A 19,645-nucleotide genomic window follows, 5' to 3' on the forward strand; every position below is an offset into this window, starting at 1 on the left:
ATTGATGGCTCTACTTCTCCCTGGTTCCTTCACACTCAAGGGGATGCAGAGAGGATGATGATCTGAAGTCCCCAGTACTAGAGCCCTAGTGGGAAGCCCCAGGGCATCACAGGGGCTGAGATGGGCCTGGGGCAGGGCCGCCTGCAGAGTGGGGCCTCCTCATCTGTTCTGTTGGCTAAAAGAACAGAAATAAAGGACGGTTTCTCCTTACCTGCTTTAAAAAAGAGACTACAATTGATTTATAATTCTTTTTTGTCTTTTAGCAGAACTGAACTCACAGTTCTTTAGAAAATAGTTGCCCATCCCTTGCTAATCTATAGTAGAGAATACTGTTCTACTCCATTATGTTTTATCTTACTCTCTGGAGATATGAAAGAGGCTGAATGAGTTCAGGAGATGAGACCGAATTTTTACCCATACAGTGTAAAATTGTGATATATTAAGTACAAGAGAAACAATATTTCTTCTTTTCACTTCAGTGATTTTTGAATTTGACTTTGAAAGCTACTACTAGAATTTAACTTTAATTTATTTTTCCTAATTCTTTAGTCATAACACAGAGGTCACTGCAGCTCTCCATGACATGGTGGACCAACTGGAGCAGATTCTCAGGTGAGGAGGACAGTCTGTGGCTCTGTGTTGATTAAGGAGGTCTCTCCAGGAAACATTACTCTAAAATGCTAGTAGTTTTTACCCAGTTCGACCCTGTGTGTGGGTGAATCTCCTTAATTACAAATGCACCACTTGCTTATTTTACAAACTGCTAGAGTAATAAGATTATGGACTTTCAAAACCAGTAGGCTTGAGTTCAAATCTAGGTGTTGTCAGTTGGATTTCCCTAATCTCTATCCTAATCTCTAACTCTTGAGATTGTGGAGTTAATGTTCGATTAAGCATTTAAAGTACTTTGCACACAGTAGGTTTACAAAAAAGTTCCTGTAGTAATTATTGTATTTATCAGTAAGCAGTGTTTATTATACTTCTTATTTTTCTTTTTGGGGACAATGCATTTGAGTATCTGGATTATAGCAAACTGCACCAGGGCCTTTCAGTAACTGTAGTAATTTCTTTTACTGTCAAGATGAAAAAGCAAATTGTCTATTTTGGAGTCTGAAATTTCCTAATTGCCATTTAGGAAGTCTAATATTGTTTACTAGTATTTATTTTTATATGTGTGCATAATTGTGCTTGTGTGTAATTTTTAAATATTTGCATTAAAAATAAAATTTAGGAATGATAAACTTTGTGTTCTTCCAATATGTAATTATAGAAATTATAGATAATAACATTGCTTTATAGTAGTAATATGTATAGTAAAGTATAATAATTTGGAATCTACTACTTAGAATTTTTTTCTTTCAAATTAAAGGACTTCAGTGTAAAGATATTTTTTGAGTTTTATTTAAGGAAACATTATGTTTTTGTGTACCATAATCTGTGAGCTTAATGAAGAACTAACTGTTTAATTTTCTCAGGGCCTCTGTTTATTATTGCCTGATTTTTTACTCTGCGTTCTGAAAGTTATAGTTTTTTTCTTGAATGCTTAATAAATCAAGCTTTTTTTATAATAGGTTGGCTTGTGTCTCTTCTTTCCTCAACCTCCCTGAAATATTGAGCATAGTTTGAGCAAAGTTTACTGGGCTAAGTCAGTATATATTCATGTCTTATAAATCTGCATGGTTGTCTCTGTCTCCCTGGTGATGCTGGGGGGCGGTACCTCACAGACCGCTGATGCAATAAATGGTTCGTTCCCTGCTGTGTGCAGCTGTACCTGCAGGTGCAGTTCGTTCCCTGCTGTGTGCAGCTGTACCTGCAGGTGCAGTTCATTCCCCGCTGTGTGCAGCTGTACCTGCAGGTGCAGTTCATTCCCCGCTGTGTGCAGCTGTACCTGCAGATGCCTCTCGCAGTCACGTTGTGCTCCCAGTGCCTCTCGGACAGTGTCGTCCTGTGGGTTCTGGGTGGTGCTAGGTCTTCACTGTTGAGTTCAGTTTCCTGACCTTGTAACATAAGAACTTTTTATTCCTGTTCCATCTCAGCCATTAGTAGGAGATAAATGTTTTAACATACATAATGACAGGTGACAGGACCCTGTCCTGAAGAGTTGTGGAATGCTAGCCTGCCTTTTGAGAGCCCAGTAGTAGTCAGTTCATGAACTTGTGATTTGGTGAGGCAGCCCACGGGGGCGTCATGCTGCTGGTTATGGAGTGGGATCTCTCAAGAAGATTCGTATAAGACCAAGGGAGCTTGTAACATATTTTTTGTATTTTTATAGAACGGATTCTTGAGGGAGATTGAGCCTTATGAAATTTGTGTGGCTTTCCAACTATGAAATGCTTTGCTTATTGCTTTTCTAGCAGTTTTGCTGTAACAAAATACTCAGTAGGATTGTTAACAGTTAAAGCTGGGTATTGAAATGATAGATTTGGCTTATTTTACCAACTTGGAGGCTTTTAGAGGACAGGAAAATTGTAGTAAAAGATTTGGAAGTAAAGGTATGTCATGCTTTTTTTTTAAAAAAAGAATGTTACTTATATTGTAATAAAAGTCAGTAGGAGAAATAAGATTTGATATGTAATTATTAGAATTTTCTGCTGAGAATTAATGTAATATATAAAATTTGGTCGCCTATGTGTTGCATTTTTTAATAGTAAAAACCTGACGGCTACATATTTAAGATGCTTCGACTTCCTTTGTTTGGTTCCAAGACTTTAAAAAAGTCTGCTTCCCCTTACAGCGTGTCAGAGCTTCTGGAGAAACATGGACTTGAGAAGCCAGTTTCGTTTGTGAGAAATACTCGGTCCAGCTCAGAAGAGGCACGCAAGCTGATGGTCAGGTTGACCAGGCACACCGGTCGGAAGTGAGTGACAGAATTAATTGATACTTGCATATGATTAAAAATAAATACAGCTCTTTTCATCTTTTTTTTACCTCATTGAGTTTTAAATGACCCATACTAAATTGAAGATACTTAAAGAGTAGAATTTGATAAGTTTTGATGCGCATACGTACCCATGAAACCATCATTACATTCAAGATAATAAACGTGCCCATAAGTTCCGAAAGTTTGTCTTTTCCCCTGTATAATTCCCTCCTCTGGTTCTTCCATCAAAGCCTTTCCTTCTCCAGACTACCACTGACCTACTTTTTTGTCCTTGTATATTACTTTGCATTTCCTAGAATTTAAAAGGAATCATAGGTACACACTTTTTGGGGGGCGGGGAGAGGTTAGCTTTTTTCACTCAGCATAAATATTTTGTGATTCATCCATGTTATATTAGGGTACAATGATTTATTCCATTTTACTCGCTCAATAAATAGTATTTCATTGTATAGATTTATCACATTTATTTATACAGTTTGAGCAAAGGACATCTGGGTTGTTTTGAATTTGGGTTTTTACAAATAAAGCTGTGAGTTGGATGTACCAGTCTTTGCACGGACATGCACTTTCTTCTGGATGAATCCGTAGAGTAGAACAGCAGGATCGTGTGGTCGGTGGATGGTTGACACTTCAGGAAACTACCAAGCTGTCTTCCCCAGTTTTATTTTTGGACCACTCTCTCAGGAGGGCTCCAGTTGGTCCACGTCCTCATCAGCGCTTGATATGGGTGGTCTTTTAAGTCTGGCCCTTCTAACCAGTGTGCGTAGTGATGTCTAGTTTTGGTTTTAATAGCTTTTTGAATGAGCATCTTTTTATTTAAAACATCTTTTAAATTGTTGTTCAGTTACAGTTGTCCCCATTTTTCCCCTATTGCTCTTCCCTGCCCAGCCCAAGCCCGCTCTCCCACATTCAGCCCCCCCCCCCCTTTGGCTTTTTTGTCCATGGGTCCTTATACATGCTTTTTGATTTGACCCTTTCCCTTCTTTCCCTCTTATCCTTCTTCCCACTCCCCTCTGGTCACTTAGTTTGTTCTTCAGCTCAGTGTCTTTGGTTGTATTTTGTTCACTTGTTTGTTTTGTTGATTAGATTTCACTTATAGGTGAGAGCATATGGTTTTTGTCTTTCACTGCCTGGTTTATTTCATTTAGCATAATGCTCTCCAGTTCTATCCATGCTGTCACAAAGGGTAGGAGCTCCTTTCTTTCTGCTGCTTAGTATCCCATTGTGTAAATATACTATGGTTTTTTGATCCACTCATTTACTAATGGGCACTTAGGTTGTTTCCAGCACTTGCCTATTATAAATTGTGCTGCTATAAACATTGGGGTGCATAGGTTCTTTAGGATTGGTGTTTCAGGGTTCCTAGGGTATAATCCCAGCAGTGGAATTGCCAGATGATAAGGCAGTTCCATTCTTAGTGTTTTGAGGAGATTCCATAGTGTTTGCCACAGTGCCTGCACCAGTCTGCATTCCCACCGCGCACTAGGGTTCCCTTTTCTCCGCACCTCGCCAGCCCTTGTTGTTTGTTGATTCGGTTACAATGGCCATTCTGACAGGTGCAAAGTGGTATCTCCTTGTGGCTTTATGGCAATTTGCATCTCTCTGATGGCTAGTGATGTTGTGCATGTTTTTATGTGCTCATTTCCTATTTGCATGTCTTTTATCATTTTTAAAATTAGGTTGTTTATTAGATATGCTTTGCAAAGATTTTCTCCTGTCCGTGCCTTACTTTTTCATTCTTTTATCTGTGTCTTTTATAAAGAACATACTCTTAAAATTTTGATGAAGTCCAGCATATTATTTTGTACTTTTTAATTGTGCTTTTGCCATCATATTGAGAAACTCTTGCCACAAAGATTTTTTTCCTGCCATTTCTAGCAAAACTTTATAATTTTGTAGATTATAAAGTATGTCTTAAAGTTAGATAATATTAGTTTCCCAAATTTGTTTTTTGTTTTTCAAATTATTTTGGGGGCCTTTGTATTTATGTCTGAAGTTTAAAATTAACTAGCCATTTTCTGCAAAAAAAATCATTTGGATTTTTGATGGGGATTATGTTGAATCTAAAGATTAATTTGGAGAGTACTGCTATCTTAAATCAGTATTAAATCTCACAATGAATTCAAGATGTTTCTTCATGTACTTAGGTCTGTAATTTCTTTTAATGATATTTGTACTTTTTACTGTTTAAGTCTCATACTTATTTTGTTAATTTTACTCCTAAGCATTTTATTCTTTTTGGTGTTACTGTAAATGGAATTGTTTTTTCCATTTCTCTTTTCAGATTGTTCATTCCTAGTGTGTAGAAATACCATTGAATTGTGATAGACTGATCTCGTGTCTTGCAGTTTTGCTGGACTCATCTGTCATAGCTCCAGTAGGTGTTTTTGCAGATACAAGGTCATGTTTCTGTTCACAGAGTCGATACTGTTTTACTGCTTTCTTTCCAGTGTGTATGTTTTTTATCTAATTCTCTCTTTGTTTTTATCTGTGTTAGCATGAGGTAGTTTATGGGAGACGGCATGGCCTGTTGCTCCTCCCATTAGCATGGTATATCTTTTACTTTTTATTAATTTCTGTTTTTGTATTTGAAGTGTGCTTCTCGTAGGCAGCAAAAACATTGGGCCTTTTTGTCAAGATCTGATTTGGAGAGAGTCAGGCCATCAGGTGCTGCTGACTTAAGCTGAGGATTGGAAGGGAATTATTGCCCAGTGTTCCTGCCCTCAAGTGATAGCAGCCACAGCAGATGAATAAACCACTACTTCCCAGGCGACTCCTGCAATCAGAGCCTCCATTGACAGTGGACAGCTGCTTATGGGATGCAGCCAGGAGAGGCTTGTGTGGGGAGCACCCCTTCCTGAGAAGTGCCTCTCTGCCTCTCTGCCTGTTTCAACAGCGCACTGTGCTCAGTGACGTATGTGTCTTACGTTCCCTTCTAGAGCATAAGCTTTTTCAGGGGGGTGTTGTAGGCACCATGCATCTGCTGTGGAACCTTGCGTAGCAGTGTCCCTCTCTCAATGATTATTAACTGAGCAACTTAGGAGACTTTGGTAACTTACTTCTAAGGCTTCTTTACAACTGTAAAAGCCTGGTCAAAGTTTCTGATCGTGCCAACTCTGGAACCTGATCTGCAATAAGAAATCTTTGTTGTTGCTGCTGGATTATCCACCATCTTTGCACTGAGGCTCTCAGACGCTTCTGCAATCCTGGAATTAATTTCTGCTCCTGGCGTTCTACTTCCTGCACATGTGTAAGGAATGGCTTCTTTTTTTCAAAGCAGTCAACGTGCAGGAGTCTTCACTCTTCCACACTTGCTTCAGTAGCTCTGCCCTCCGAGCCTCTAAACTATTCTTCCGCATATTCTGAGTGGTGGCAGGTTTCCCAGATCTGACACAAGTCAGGTTTTACCATCGTGAGCATAATGTTAATTCTCCCCGGAAAACGCACTTCTATTACAAAGCTGTACCTAATCCATAATGTTTTTATTCAGAGATTTCTCTGAATTTGCATAATCTGAATCTGTTAATTCCCAGACCTCTTACATAGTGTCTTCAAGTTCTATTCTTGGTTCTTAGTACTGAATGTATTCTGAAAAGGCCATTTTAAATAATGTCCTATAATCTATTTTAATTAGAACCTGTACTTATGGCTAGCCATGTGTGAGAAAACAATCATACCATCTGTCCTGGAGTTGATGGCTTCCAGGAGAACAGCTGGGCCATGTGAACTTGAAGTCAGCTGGACTGTGCCTTGCTCTGATTCTGTCAGGCAGGCGCGAGGTGGACGCTCACCACATCAGACGTTTTGCCGCTTCTCTGCAGCTTCATCTGGAAGAGCCTCTAGTTCTTTGAGTCCCATCTAAAGAGTTCGCAAACCAGGGTCTCACTGATGGGAAAATGGCAGGCATTGTCTTTGAAGAGTTGCGAGAACATCAGTTGTGTGTCTGTGTGTGCTGGGGAAATGGTGCCTCCTGTGCTTGATTGCACGTGGGTGGAAGTAATTGTGTGTGTTGTGTAATATAACATGCTGTAAGCAAGTGAAGCGTATTCTATTAGTAGTTTTAGGTGGAGAACTCCTGGAGACTAGCATCTTGCAGGAACGATCCCAGATACACCTCCCCGCTCATAGCAGGGCTGTTATACAGTTTCGTTGCCCTGTTTTTAACTGATAAAGGGGAAGAAGATGGATGAAAGAGAAACAGTCATTTGGTGTTTGACTAACACAACACAACACAAAACAGAACAAAATCTGCCCTTTTCAAACAAGGAGATTCGTGATTATGTAGAATATCAGCACTAGAAAGCAAATGTAAATGATGATTCCAAGCTCACGTTATGTTCATTGAAGATGAACATTTGAAAGAGGAAAGAGGATTAAAGCATGCCTTCCTCCCACTAGACAGTGTTGGTCAGTGTTAGTCAGTATATGTGTGACTCAAGGAAGACGAAGTACTTTCATAACTTCCAGATTCATTCATTCACATTTATTGAATATTATTTTATACCAGGAAAGTGGGGGGGTGTTTTTCATACATTCTTGTTTAAGCCCGTCCTCGTGGTGTACAAAACGAGACTCTGAAGCTCGGAGAAATTAAGAAACATTTCTAAATCCGTACAGGTAATTGACCGGATTTTTACAGTGCTTAGAAACATGTTGCCTCAGTGCCTGTGTTTTGTCACAGTCCATTCCTTGTCACTCTCTGAGACGGGCCTTACGTGAGGAATCTGGAATTCAGGAACAGTAAATGACTTGCTTGCGGTCATGCAGCTAATACATGACATGAACGCGGGTGGAATTGCTCACCAAGCCCTCTCCCTGTCTGCAGGCAAATCTGAACCATTAACTCGCTAACTCTGTAGCCCTGGATACTAACATAAAACACTATTTGATCAGCTAGGTGGGGTAGCCCTCCGTGCTCATGGGACACTGATCCCTGGTGGGGCACTTGCCTCCGGGCTGGAGGAATTGTCTGTGTGCTAGAGCACCCAATATGTTCGGTAGGCTTTGGGCTCTCCTGAGTATGGCCACTGACAGGTCCGTGAGGAGACCCCGAAAACTCTACCTGCGGAATTGTTCCAAAAGATCTTGGCTCTTGTGGAGCACGAAGCTTCTTTCTGAGCCGACAAGGGTAATTCCTGCCACTACCCTATGAGGGAGCTCTGTCTTCTTGCACCTGGGGAGAAGCAGGGCTCTGTTGTTCGTTGCGTAGTGGACTGCAGCAAGGTCCCTCTGGAAGGGACAGCTGATGTGCCCTGCTGGGGAGCTTGTGCCACGTGGGCTAGTGTTGCCTTATGGGTCTGCGTGTGTAGTTGAAGCGAAGCAGATGCCCTGCTGAGGATGGTAGAGTGAAGAAGATGGGACTTGAGACTAAGTCTCCTGCTCCAAGTGCTTTTTCTGCTAGAGCAGGGTTGCTTTATCTTACCCTGGAAGCTCGAAGCCCGCTGACCATTGCCTTGTGACGCCGTTCCAGTGTTCCAATCTTGGTCTAGGTGGCCCACGACAGAGCCTGCTCTGGCGGCACCTCTAGCCCTGACGCCTGGCCGCCCAGCCTTCCCCTCAGTCTTTAATCCAAGTTCGTTCTGGACATTCGCATGAGATAGGTTTCTGTGATTATTTGGACACTTACTTGGCATACAGAATGGTGGTACCAGGTTTTGCTTTTGGCCAGCCGGAGAGATCTCATGAATTACTGCCTTTTTCTCCCTCTCCTCCCCACAGGCAGCCTCCGGCCAGTGAGTCTCATTGGAGAATGTTGCTACAAGACATGCTGACCATGCAGCAGAATGTTTACACGTGTCTAGAGTCTGATGCTTGCTATGAGGTAACTCTTCATGCATAGCTTACTTCCTTTTGACTTAGTCATTTGGTTATTACAGATCACCTATTGGAGACAGAGGTGATGAGCCTGAACTTCACTGTGAGCAGTACTGCTGAATGATAAGCAGGGGGTGAATGGGTAGGGTTTTGTAGTTTGCACGCGATCCTGCCTACCAACCTGTGCTGTGTCTCCGTTCATTGCACTGCCACTGGTTAGGGGTTAGTGGTCCACAGCTGGGCAGCTCTGACTTGGACTGGACTCCTCTCACTCCCACAGAGGCGGTCACTCAAACTGACTTCACCTGCCTGAGAAAGTCTGTCCAGCCCGTCTTCTTTCTCTCCCTTGAATTGAAACGACCCTCTGCATTGTCTCCCTGATTCCGGATCTCTCAAATTTACACCGACTCAGACTCTTCCTCTAAAACAGGCCTTTTCACGACACTCCCTTTCTCAAAACTGGCTGCTCATTTCGTTCCAGTTGTCAGAAAGTATCCACACTTCTTGCTGTGGCTGGAAAGCCACAACAGATTCCCACCTCCCTGTCCCCTCCCGTCCTCGACACTCCTGCCAGGACTGACCTGTGGGTCAGCAGCAGTGTTTTAAGTCGGAGTGGCATTACTGTTTTCCTGTTTCTGAGTCTGGTCGAAAAATTGGTGACAAGCATATTACACTTAACGAGCTCTTATGCAATCTGTCATAAACAACTCGACACGTTAAATTTTTTGAAATATTTTAACACCTTTTTATTAGGCTTTGATATTTCAATGACTTCTGGCCATTAGTTTCTCCCCTTTGAGAAAACATTTGAAAGCATTTTACAACCGTTTTGAAATGGTTCTAGAAGACGGTAGTGGAGATGTAGCAAGTGTACGTTGTTAAATATTGTTTAGCTTTTTAAAATTAGGCTACATTGTCTTACTGGCTTGTGGCCATTGTATTAGGTTTTGCTGTCATTGGAAAATAGTTTGAAAGCTCAGTGGCACAATTTTAAAAATGTCTTACATCCTATAGAGCAGAAATTTATATTCTTCATTTTACTGAAACCTCTTAAAGTCTGGAGTGAGAGGATTCTGTTTTCCAGTATTGGGCATTATGAACTCCTACGGCTCACTGGAATGAATCAGAGGAACAAAGAAAGTCATGTGGGTCACAGGGAGTGAGCCGTTTCCCCTGCAAGGTAGAAGTGATCGGGGTCACTCGTTGATGACATGTGCTTTCTGCCTCAATGTGTATTTTGTAGCAGATCCTTCTTAGATATTAATAGTTTGTTCTTACCAGTAAGTTCAATTGAGGCCTGTCTGAAGATACCTTTCCCAGAAGTCTAGAAACACGGAAATTGGATAGTCTTACTAATTATGAGGATTGTTTCTTCATGAACCCTTTTTTTATCCACCTCTTCCATTTCTGTCTTCATCCCACAGTGGCATTCTTGGCAAGAGCATTCTTAGGGAAGTTCCTGTTCTGATTCTGTATTGCTCTTATCAGTGTAGGTTTAAAAGGCTCTCTTCATTTAATTCTTTTCTGAAATAAATAATCCTAATTATAGAAAAAACTTATATTAATTGATTCTGTTAGTTGCCTAGTCACATATGGTGATATTTGCATCAGTAACCTTTATCAGTGGTTATTGTTTTATTTAAATAGTTTGAAATGTGCAGACTGGGAAAAGCTCAGTGTTACACGGTATATTTTAATTTTAATGGCTAGGTATAAGTGTCGTATTTGCAGGTTGGCTACAAAATTGAATCCAGTTGCTTTAAGCAGTCATGAATTATGTGTATTATGTTCAAATTTTTATTTTAAAAAACGGAAGTGGCTGTTAAGTAGTTTAAGTAGAGTGGCTTTGTTGAGCATAGGACAGGATGTCTGGTAGACCCTGTTTTGTTTTTTAAAGATTGTATTTATTTTAGAGGAGAGGGGAGAGAGAAAGAGATGGAGAGAAACATCAGTGTGTGGTTGCCTCTTGAGCACCCCCTACTGGGAACCTGGCCCACAACCCAGGCACCTGCCCTTCCTGGGAATCCAACCCATGATCTTTTTTGGTTTGCAGGCCAGTGCTCAATCCACTGGGCCACACCAGCCAGGGTGATAGATCCTGTTTTTAATGAGAATGAACTTTAGATAGTTTACTTCAGTATTCATTATAACACAAAATATTATGTTTAATATTGTCTTGTTGAGTTAAATTATTCTTTCTAGAAGGGGGATTTTTTAATTGAGGTGACATTTACATAACATAAAACTAACCATTTTAAAGTGTGCTTCGTTGTCCTTCCGTGCACTCACGGCCTTGTGCGTCTGCTGCCTCCAGCCTGGATGTGTTTTTAATTTACTTCATTCAAATACAGAGCCTTCCTTTGGTCGAGAACCTGAACGTCCCGTTGAAAGCACTAACTCTAGGTTCTTGTTCCGCCCAGATATTTGCAGAAAGCCTCCTGTGCTCCAGTCGCCTTGAGAACATCCGCCTGGCGGGGCAGATGATGCACTGCCACTCGGGGCCCGACGGCCCCCCGGCAGGCGCCGCCCAGAGGGGTGGAGCCCTGTACAGGGTCCACTACGGCAGGAGCACCGACTTGGTGCTGGCCGCCAGCCGAGAGTACTTCAACTCCTCCACCAGCCTCACAGACAGCTGCATGGACCTGGCCAGGTGGGTGTTCCTCCAGACGGGGAGGGTGGCCGCCAGGGGGCACCGACTCAGTTTCCAGTTTTATTCTTGAGCTCACAGAGTACCTTATCATAGTCATAGTTGTATGACTATGTACAACTATCAAGTACAGCTATCATAGTTGTATCAGTCATACAGCTGACTGTGCTGTATGGGCACACTTAGTCCTTGAATAGAGAAAAGAAAGCTGAATTATGTTAGGAATATTTTCAGCTTCTTTGGGACCGTTCTTCCTCAGCACGCTTTCCCGTGGTCATTCTTGCCGATTATCTGTAAGGTTGTGTGCCCCTCTTCTGTGGGGAAAGGTTTGGGTGACGGCCTGGGAACCCCAGTTCTGGCAGTTCCCAGCACATTCAGGGGACGTCTGTATCCCTCATGTGGTTTCCACTCTGTTCAGGGACATCAGATCTGATTAGGTGACAAAGTTCAGAATTCCCTTCGGGGTGGAAATTTCTGGACTGTGAATATAGTTCTCCTGCCTGTCAAACTGGAAGAGCAGTGGTCATCTTTTTACTATTGGTTCTTAGGAGCTTTTGTTACGTAGGGACATTTTCCCTTTGCCAGTCTTAAATATTTTAACTGTGTTGCCAATTTTTTATTATGTATGATTTATCTTTTAAATTGCTGTTAAAATTTTTTGAAAAAATTGATTGTTACTTTTTACTCTTATGGTTTCATTCTTTTGTATCTTCCTTTGTGAGGCCCTTAGTTCCCAAGACCATTAAAATAGTTTTCCATATTGTTTCTTACTACTTTGATGGTTTTAATTTTACACTGAAATTTTAGGCCCATTTGGAATTTATTTTGACGTAATGATTGGGGAACCTAGTTAGATTTGTTTTTCCCCCAAATGACTAGTTGTTTCAACTCTAGCAAAACTTAAAGGTAACTTTTTTCAGTGATATCTTACCACTGAGATAACCATGTTTTCTCAAACCATGTTTTTGAATTTGGCAAAGTTGTTTAAATAGTAAATTTTTTATTCTGTCCCAAGGGATTGCATTTCAAATGATGAAAACACCAAATAACTGGGAGTAACTTGACCAACATCTTTTTGGCAAGTGTTCTCAGGGATCATTTCAAAAACTGCCCTTCCTGTGTTTCCCCTTCACTCCACCCCTCTTCTGCCACAAGGACACGCCTTAATTTTAAAGAGATACCGTATTAACGTAATGTGGCACCAAACTGATTGAGACCTGTGAGCCTGGATATATTTAAATGTTCACAGTTGCATTACATATAGAAAATAGCCCGCACATTCTTGTGTATTACCTAGTATTTCTTATTGAGGAAGCACTACATTACAAGATAAAATAGTCAAACAATACAAATATATATAAATGCAAATATACATATATACACACACACACACACACACACACACACACACACATATGACAGTGCCTCTCTCTTCACTCTTTGTTTCTCTGACTTCATCTCTCAACTATTTTTCTGATCATTTTCCTTCCACAATATTAAATGTTGTCCTCTTCTTTCTTCAGTCACAAATAAGTGTTGACTACGTGTATGTACCTTTGTGTATTTTGTTGTTTTCGTTTCCTACCTATATTGAAGATTTTTCCATATGAGTACATATTGGTTTGTTGTATCTTTTCTGATGGTTGTACAGTACTCCATTACTGACTTTTATAGAATTTATTAGCCCCCGATTTAGTGTATCTTCTTTTATTTTAAAAGCGCTGTGGTAGTGAACATTCCTAATTGTGTTTGAGCATGCCTGAGCCTAGCTATATACATTTCTCAAACAGGATTTCCTGGGTTCAAAGGAAAATGCAGCTAGAATTTTGGTAGGTGCTACAGAGCTTTCTGTGAATCAGCCTCATATGTTCGTCCCAGTCTGCTCTCAGCCCTGTTACTCTGGAAGAGCAGGCAAGGCCTGTCTGTCACTCAGTCAGACAGGGTGCGCACTGTGGCCTGGGGGGCCCTCGCTGATAGTACGTGACTTCAGCATTGATCAGCTCTCGTGGTCTAGTCTTCTGTCCCAGTGTTCTACACGCGCCTTTTAGAAAGTAACCTTACTTGTTAATTAAAATATTTGTGGATTACACTTAGGTTAGCCAATCACTTTCTCCTGCACTTAGCTCAGCACTGAATTACCAGCTGCTTCTTCCTTTTTGATGAGGAAAATGTCTCCTGAAATTTGTTAGGTTATTTTTTTTCAGGTTGGGGGGAGATAAAATGGCTAAATCAAGACATTTCTGTTTTTGCTATAGTAGCTGGAAGTTATCTGCATCCCATCTATGTTTTTATCCTTTCTGATCTCTTTCGTCCTGCTGCGGTACCGTGCCTGTCAGCGTAACCCCCGCAGAGTTCACCGCTCTGAGCTTCAGTTCTGGCTTCCTTACGGAGCAAATGATGGTATTTGCCTATCTCACAGGCCTATCTCTCTTAAGGATTAAGGGAGATAACAGGAAGCATCTGCAGAAGCCGTGGAAAGTGGTTGGTTTTAGATAAATGTGTCAGATCTCTTGTTGCTCTCAGGCATATGTTACTGCTTTAAAAAACCATCTCCTTTCTCTCAGGTGCTGCTTACAGCTGATAACAGATAGACCTCCTGCCATTCAGGAGGAGCTGGATCTCATCCAGGCCCTGGGACACCTTGAAGAGTTTGGGGTCAAGATCCTGCCTTTGCAAGGTGAATTATTTGCTTAGCGTTGCACTGTTCCCATACGTTTTATCAATCTTCCAGCATTTCTTTTTAGTTTTCTAAAGTAAAGAGTACCTTTGGTTATTTCATCCATTAGCCACAGATCCCGTCATTTTTTTAAATGAAATTTAAGTGGACTTCCTCACCCCCCCAGAAGAGAAAACCAACATTTTATCACAATTTTATTCTTGAAATTCACAGGTATGACATTGGAAGAAATAACATTGGTACCATCAGGGAGCCTCTGGGATAAAGACAAAAATAGAAATTGGGGATTATGGATGAGCACTTCAGAGCTACATCGGTTTCGGATACAATTTGTTTCAGTTGCGTAGGTTTAGATGTAACTATAAATGAAAATAGTTTTTTTATTATTACTGTAGAGCATTTTTAATTAAGTTGATATGTTATTTTAAAAGAGGGAATAGCAGGAAGTTCCTGTTCAGAATTTACTTATTAGCAATATCTTAACATTGCTCAAGGTCTTTTACCTAAATGTGAATGTCAGGTAAGTACGAGCCAAACCCAAGTGACGTCATTGTCTGCTTTGTGCTGGGAGTACGGTGGCCTGTCCCAGTGCCCCAGCCCTTGCCTGGCAGGTGGGAGGGATGGTTTCTGTTGCTCAGACCCTGGACCTCAGTGCCCTGAGGAAGAGGGTGGCTTAGTTCATGGCAGTGAGCTGGCCTGGCTGTGATGTGATCTCCCAGCCTTGTCCTTGATTGTGGAAATGCTTAGAATTGGGGACAGGAAGATGTAGCTGAATTCCTCCCATGTCTCTGGGCTTTGGTAAATTTTCACCAATTGTCTTTCCTCTTTTTTATTTAATTTCCAGTACCTTTGGACAAAGATGTTTGTTTTAGGTTTCTTGGTGTCTGTCCTCTGCAGTGTTTGCGTCAGATGGGTCTCAGCAGACATTGTAGGAAAGGTGTGTTTCCATGCGTCTTTCCATTGCAGATTGACTGAAAATTAAAGTTCTTGTCAGACAGGTTCATTAGATCTGAAAAGATGGCATTACTGTTACCTGGAGTTTCATTGTTTGGAAATACTTTGCACATGATTGCAAATATCCTGAAGCTTCTTAAAGAAGTTTATTTAAGGTGATTGTTGAATCACTGAGAAATTCCATTTAGTTATGCCATTCATATAATTTTTGAGCTGAGAGCTTCTTAAAATTGTGAAGCTTTTATTGGACTTTTTAAAAAAGCATGTTCAGTTGATTCTCAGATATCTTTTAATTATTAACAGCCTTCCCAGTAACATTTATATTTTAATTGAAGTTTGCAGACACAGGAGAGTCCAGAGGACTGTGACACTCTTGCCCTGCTTAGCGCTCACTCGTGCAGGTGATTGTAGCTTCGCCCGTGTGTGTGTGTCCATATTTTAGCTGGTTATATAATCCAACCAGATGGATGCAGTGAAAAATTCCTTGCAGTTCCCCAGATGCACTGAATTTTGAAATACTAAATTCGCTCTGGTTTCCGTGGCTCTCTATCTACTAGCAGTGTTTTGCCGGCAGTGTTTGCCCAGCAGCTGATGGGTGTGCCTGTCCGCCTGTCCGCAGCCAAACTCGCAGTCCTGCTGTGGCTCCTGAGCATTTCCCGATTTGGGAGGGTCTGAAGGAAGGCATTTGCTTTGCTGTCTTGTTGCCTTTCCAGCCTCAGGGACTGACCTGGAGTTTCTGTTGGGATGACGGTCAGAGCATCTTCTGAGTGAGGAGATGGACTCTTTCCTTCGGATACTGTTTGTTGTGTTTATGCCCCAGGTGCACTTTAAGCTTAAGCTGTTTTGTATTCGTCGGTGATACAGGACAAAGTAACCTGACATTTCAGGATTCGTGGTCCAGATGTTTTATTGTCACCTGTGGAGAATAGTTCATTTTGTCACTTTATTTTAAAGCCTTCTTTGCCTTCCCTTTGAGAGTTACTGCTTCTCACCAGGAGAAGACCGGTGGTACTAGCTAAGTTACAATTACAGTGATACCTTGCTCCTCATGGGCTCAGAACTTGTCAAACCCCGGACTCGTTGCATTCTGACAAGAAAAAGAGGGTTTCACCACTTGGCGCTTGCTCAGCACTCGTAGGTTTCGGCACTCGGCACCAGGTCCAGAAAGTAGATCTGGGGTCTTGTGCTGGTGAAGTAGGAAGTCTAATCTGCCTGATATTTCAGAGATAAGTCCGCAGTAGGATTACTGTACCAGCAGGGGCATAAGTAGCCGTGTTGAAGTAGCCCAGTGCACACTAAAGTATCTTGGAAGAAGAGGGCCTGATACTTGCAACTTATTTTCAAATGGTTCAGAAAAAAATAGATGCATACGTGTATATATTTATATTTGTGTGTGTGTATGTGTGTGGGGGTATGCCTATGTTTGGGGGGTGTGTACACGTTTGGATAGAGCGAATTACTAACCCTTGGTTAATCTTGGCAGAAAGTATAAAGCAACTCCTTATACTATTCTTGAAATGTTTTTTGTAGGTTTGAAATCCAATCATAATAAAGACTCACCTATAAACAGATCCCTTTCCAAATTAAAACCACCCCTCTCTCCTTTATCTTGCCAACCCCTGGGCCTCCTCATACCTATGTAGGGGAAGTTTTGGAAGAACATGGATGTATGGGATACAATTATGGATTTAGGGATGGATCAAGGATTGAAAGTGTGAAAAACATTTAAGGGGCTGTGTTGAGTTCGGGTCCCATCATTTTTCAGTGGCCTTGGCTGAAGTACTTACCTTTCTGTGCCTTAGTTACTTCCCTTGAGGGTAACAGTCCCTGTTCTGCCTTGTAGGTTAAGGGCGCCTGGGTCAACATCCTATCCATTTAGTGCCCTTTCCTTTCATGGAGATTGTTACTGTCGCATTTCTCAGGGCCAAGACTACCCCTTTAAGAGGCAGGTTGTGCCCTGCCTCTTAAAGATTGCAGCCTACATGGACCTTATCCTTCCTAGCATATCCATGGTGCTCTTTAGCTAGCAGCTTTTTTCTTCCTTTATTCTAAGTGTTCCTGATGACCTCAGAGCATGACTCGGTGTGATGAGCACGTTTGATCGTCTCACAGTTAGCCTAAGTGAGAGCACTGGGTCTGTTTCTGGAGAGGAGTTCACACATTGTGATCACTTTGAGGGCTCCTGTGCCCCACTCTGGGCATCATGATGTTCATGGAGATAGGAAACGGAGGTATGGAACGTAGGTTGATTAGGTGGGGTGAGGTGAGGTGGGGACAGGTGTAACAGGAAGTATGTGAGCTTTTAAAGATAGATACTATCTTTTGTAAAATTTTCCCGAAGGCCTGACATGGCACTTGAGAATGTGACACCTTCTGCTAGCTGCAGAAAGCCAGTGCATTCGCTGTTTCAGACGTGCGGTGACAGCAGAGCCTCACATTGTACCTCATTTATTCAGAAGCAACAATAATTTTAACGCTGAAACTGGAGGCTGCCCCAGTTTTCATTGTGTTTGGTTGCTTCACGTTTGGAAGGTCATGACACCTGTTGGCAAAGCTCCCAGTCCCAGGTCTTTATTCAGAATGTCTTTCTTTGCAGTGCGACTGTNTCTAGATTGTTTGGTTTGTCTAATAATGAATTTGACATAAAAAGATAACAGGAGAAAAACAACCGTAGTTTCATACCTACAGGACCTGTAAAGACGTGAGATTCGACGGCGGTCAGGCGGTGGGGGCATTTACTATCCTGAGTGAACGGGAAGCGGGCGGGGCTCAGGGCCTCCGTGGGGAGGACGGCAGCGTACAGGAAGAGTGGATGTTTGGTCATCCTCCTGCCGTGCATGTAGTCCTTCTGATGCAAAAGTGATCTCTGATCGTTGCTCTCTTCCTGGTACAGGCCACCTAGCTAAATTCCTCCTGGCAGGTAGGGGGAGGGGAAAGCTCTTCTGAGTCAGCTGGGTCTTGATGCCTTCAGCTTAGAGCAGCCCGAGTGTCAAAGCGGCACGCAGTGGGGCGGCCTGTTTTGTGTCCGCTGGTGAGTGTTTCTGCGGCCCAAGTGTGTTCTCGTAATGTGGCGGGTCTTAATGCCTTATCTGCTCTTTTGAAAAGAAGTTTTTAGACCGTCTTGGGCCAATACTTAGCTTGGATTTTATTTAAACCTTTGAAGCACAGAGGGAAGATTCATGGGGACATTTTATTTTATTCTACCTATCCAGTCCTATCCTATCCTGTTTTCATCAGACATACACATTGTCCTTATCATAACTTTGAATTATTTGTCTTAAAATTGAAGACTACATTTCGAAGTGAATGCTCATGTCACTGAGGATACTTGTTTGAGCCTCGACTATGCACATGACTTGTGCTGGGTATTGGGACTTCAGCGAGGAGGCAGCCCCTGTCCTCCAGGGGCTGGAATTCTGTCGGAAGGTGGAGATTGTTAACCACGTAATGGCCGTACATTGGCAGCCAGTGAGTGAAGAGTGAAGGGACATGGGAGAGGGACATCTAACCCATGTGTTTTATATGAAGAAAGTGAGGAAATGTCAAAGAAGGAAGTGGCATCCAAGCTGACTTCTAAGAGTGTTCTTGGGAAAATAAGAAATTTCCAATAACATGAGCTGAATTTGGCATATTTTTCTTAGAGTCTGGATGTTCGCTATGATAAATAAAAGATTAGTATTATTGGCAAATTTAAAAAATTATGTCTATTTTACTTTGTATTTAAAATTTTCCCTCCTTATATTTGTCACTTTAAATGGTGACTAGAAATGGAAACTTCAAAGGGCAGAATACAAATATGAAATTTTTTTAGCAAAAAAGTTCAAAGTCCTTGTTGGGAGGAAAACTTTGCCTTCACCTGCTCAGGTTGGAATGGGTGGTCTGGGAGTGCTATTTATTAGTCATCGATCAGGCTTAGGAGCCTGAGATCTGATTCAGTGAGTGGTAAGTAGACTGGGAGGTGAAAGTTGCTGTGACCTTTTGTCCTGCACTTTTTAAAAATCAGGCTAAAATCTTTACTTTTTATTTTTTTAATTATTTTAAAAGATGATGTTACTGAGCTCTTTTATGAATTGCTGCTGTCAAAAATCATTAGTCATTTGTACCTGTTTATAGGTGAAGACCCTGACGAAAGGCGTGGACAGGTTCTGATGCTTCTGGTTGAGCAAGCACTCCGTTTCCATGACTACAAAGCAGCCAGTGTGCACTGTCAGGAGCTGATGGCCGCAGGTGAAGTAGACAACCACTTAGCACCTTGTTCATGTCCCCTGTGCATGATGCAAAATGGGAAAGGCCTGGTCTGGAATCAGCTGGCCTGACTGGAATCAGCTAGCCACAGTGTGTTCGTAAGACTTGAAAAGCGCTTTATGAGCGCTGGTGAGTATGTCCGCCACTTGCTCATACATGTTATGTAATAATGGATTCCGGGGTTGTATTTTACCTGAGATTCTGGTTGCTTTCCATTTCCTATTAAAACCGCCTTATAAGTTTAAGAACAATTTTATGTAAAATATTGAATGCCTTTTGATGTCTTTGTTATGTAAAAGAAAATTTAAATTTTTGAAGTATCTACAATTTGTGACTGTATAGGCAACACTTCCATTTTTTTAGACGATGGCATAGTGCTTTTTAAACAAAAATGGAGAAATTTGGAAGTAGTTTGTAGCCCTAAAGT

General features: G+C 41.7%; 1 protein-coding gene across 1 annotated transcript in view; it reads left to right on the top strand.

Annotated features, from left to right (window-relative positions):
• The window catches only part of NBAS (NBAS subunit of NRZ tethering complex), a 248,103-nt gene that overhangs the window by 106,966 nt on the left and 121,492 nt on the right, over nucleotides 1–19,645 (top strand). The window contains exons 27-32 of the mRNA XM_037035490.1: nucleotides 550–612; nucleotides 2,735–2,857; nucleotides 8,600–8,702; nucleotides 11,116–11,345; nucleotides 13,907–14,019; nucleotides 19,018–19,200. Of these exons, the coding sequence (XP_036891385.1) occupies nucleotides 550–612; nucleotides 2,735–2,857; nucleotides 8,600–8,702; nucleotides 11,116–11,345; nucleotides 13,907–14,019; nucleotides 19,018–19,200 (815 nt within the window). The remainder of the gene's footprint in view (nucleotides 1–549; nucleotides 613–2,734; nucleotides 2,858–8,599; nucleotides 8,703–11,115; nucleotides 11,346–13,906; nucleotides 14,020–19,017; nucleotides 19,201–19,645) is intronic.

The sequence above is a fragment of the Sturnira hondurensis genome, unplaced genomic scaffold (genome assembly GCF_014824575.4).
Source record: "Sturnira hondurensis isolate 20B ecotype Veracruz unplaced genomic scaffold, ASM1482457v3 Scaffold0022319, whole genome shotgun sequence".
In the NCBI taxonomy this organism is placed as follows: domain Eukaryota; kingdom Metazoa; phylum Chordata; class Mammalia; order Chiroptera; family Phyllostomidae; genus Sturnira; species Sturnira hondurensis.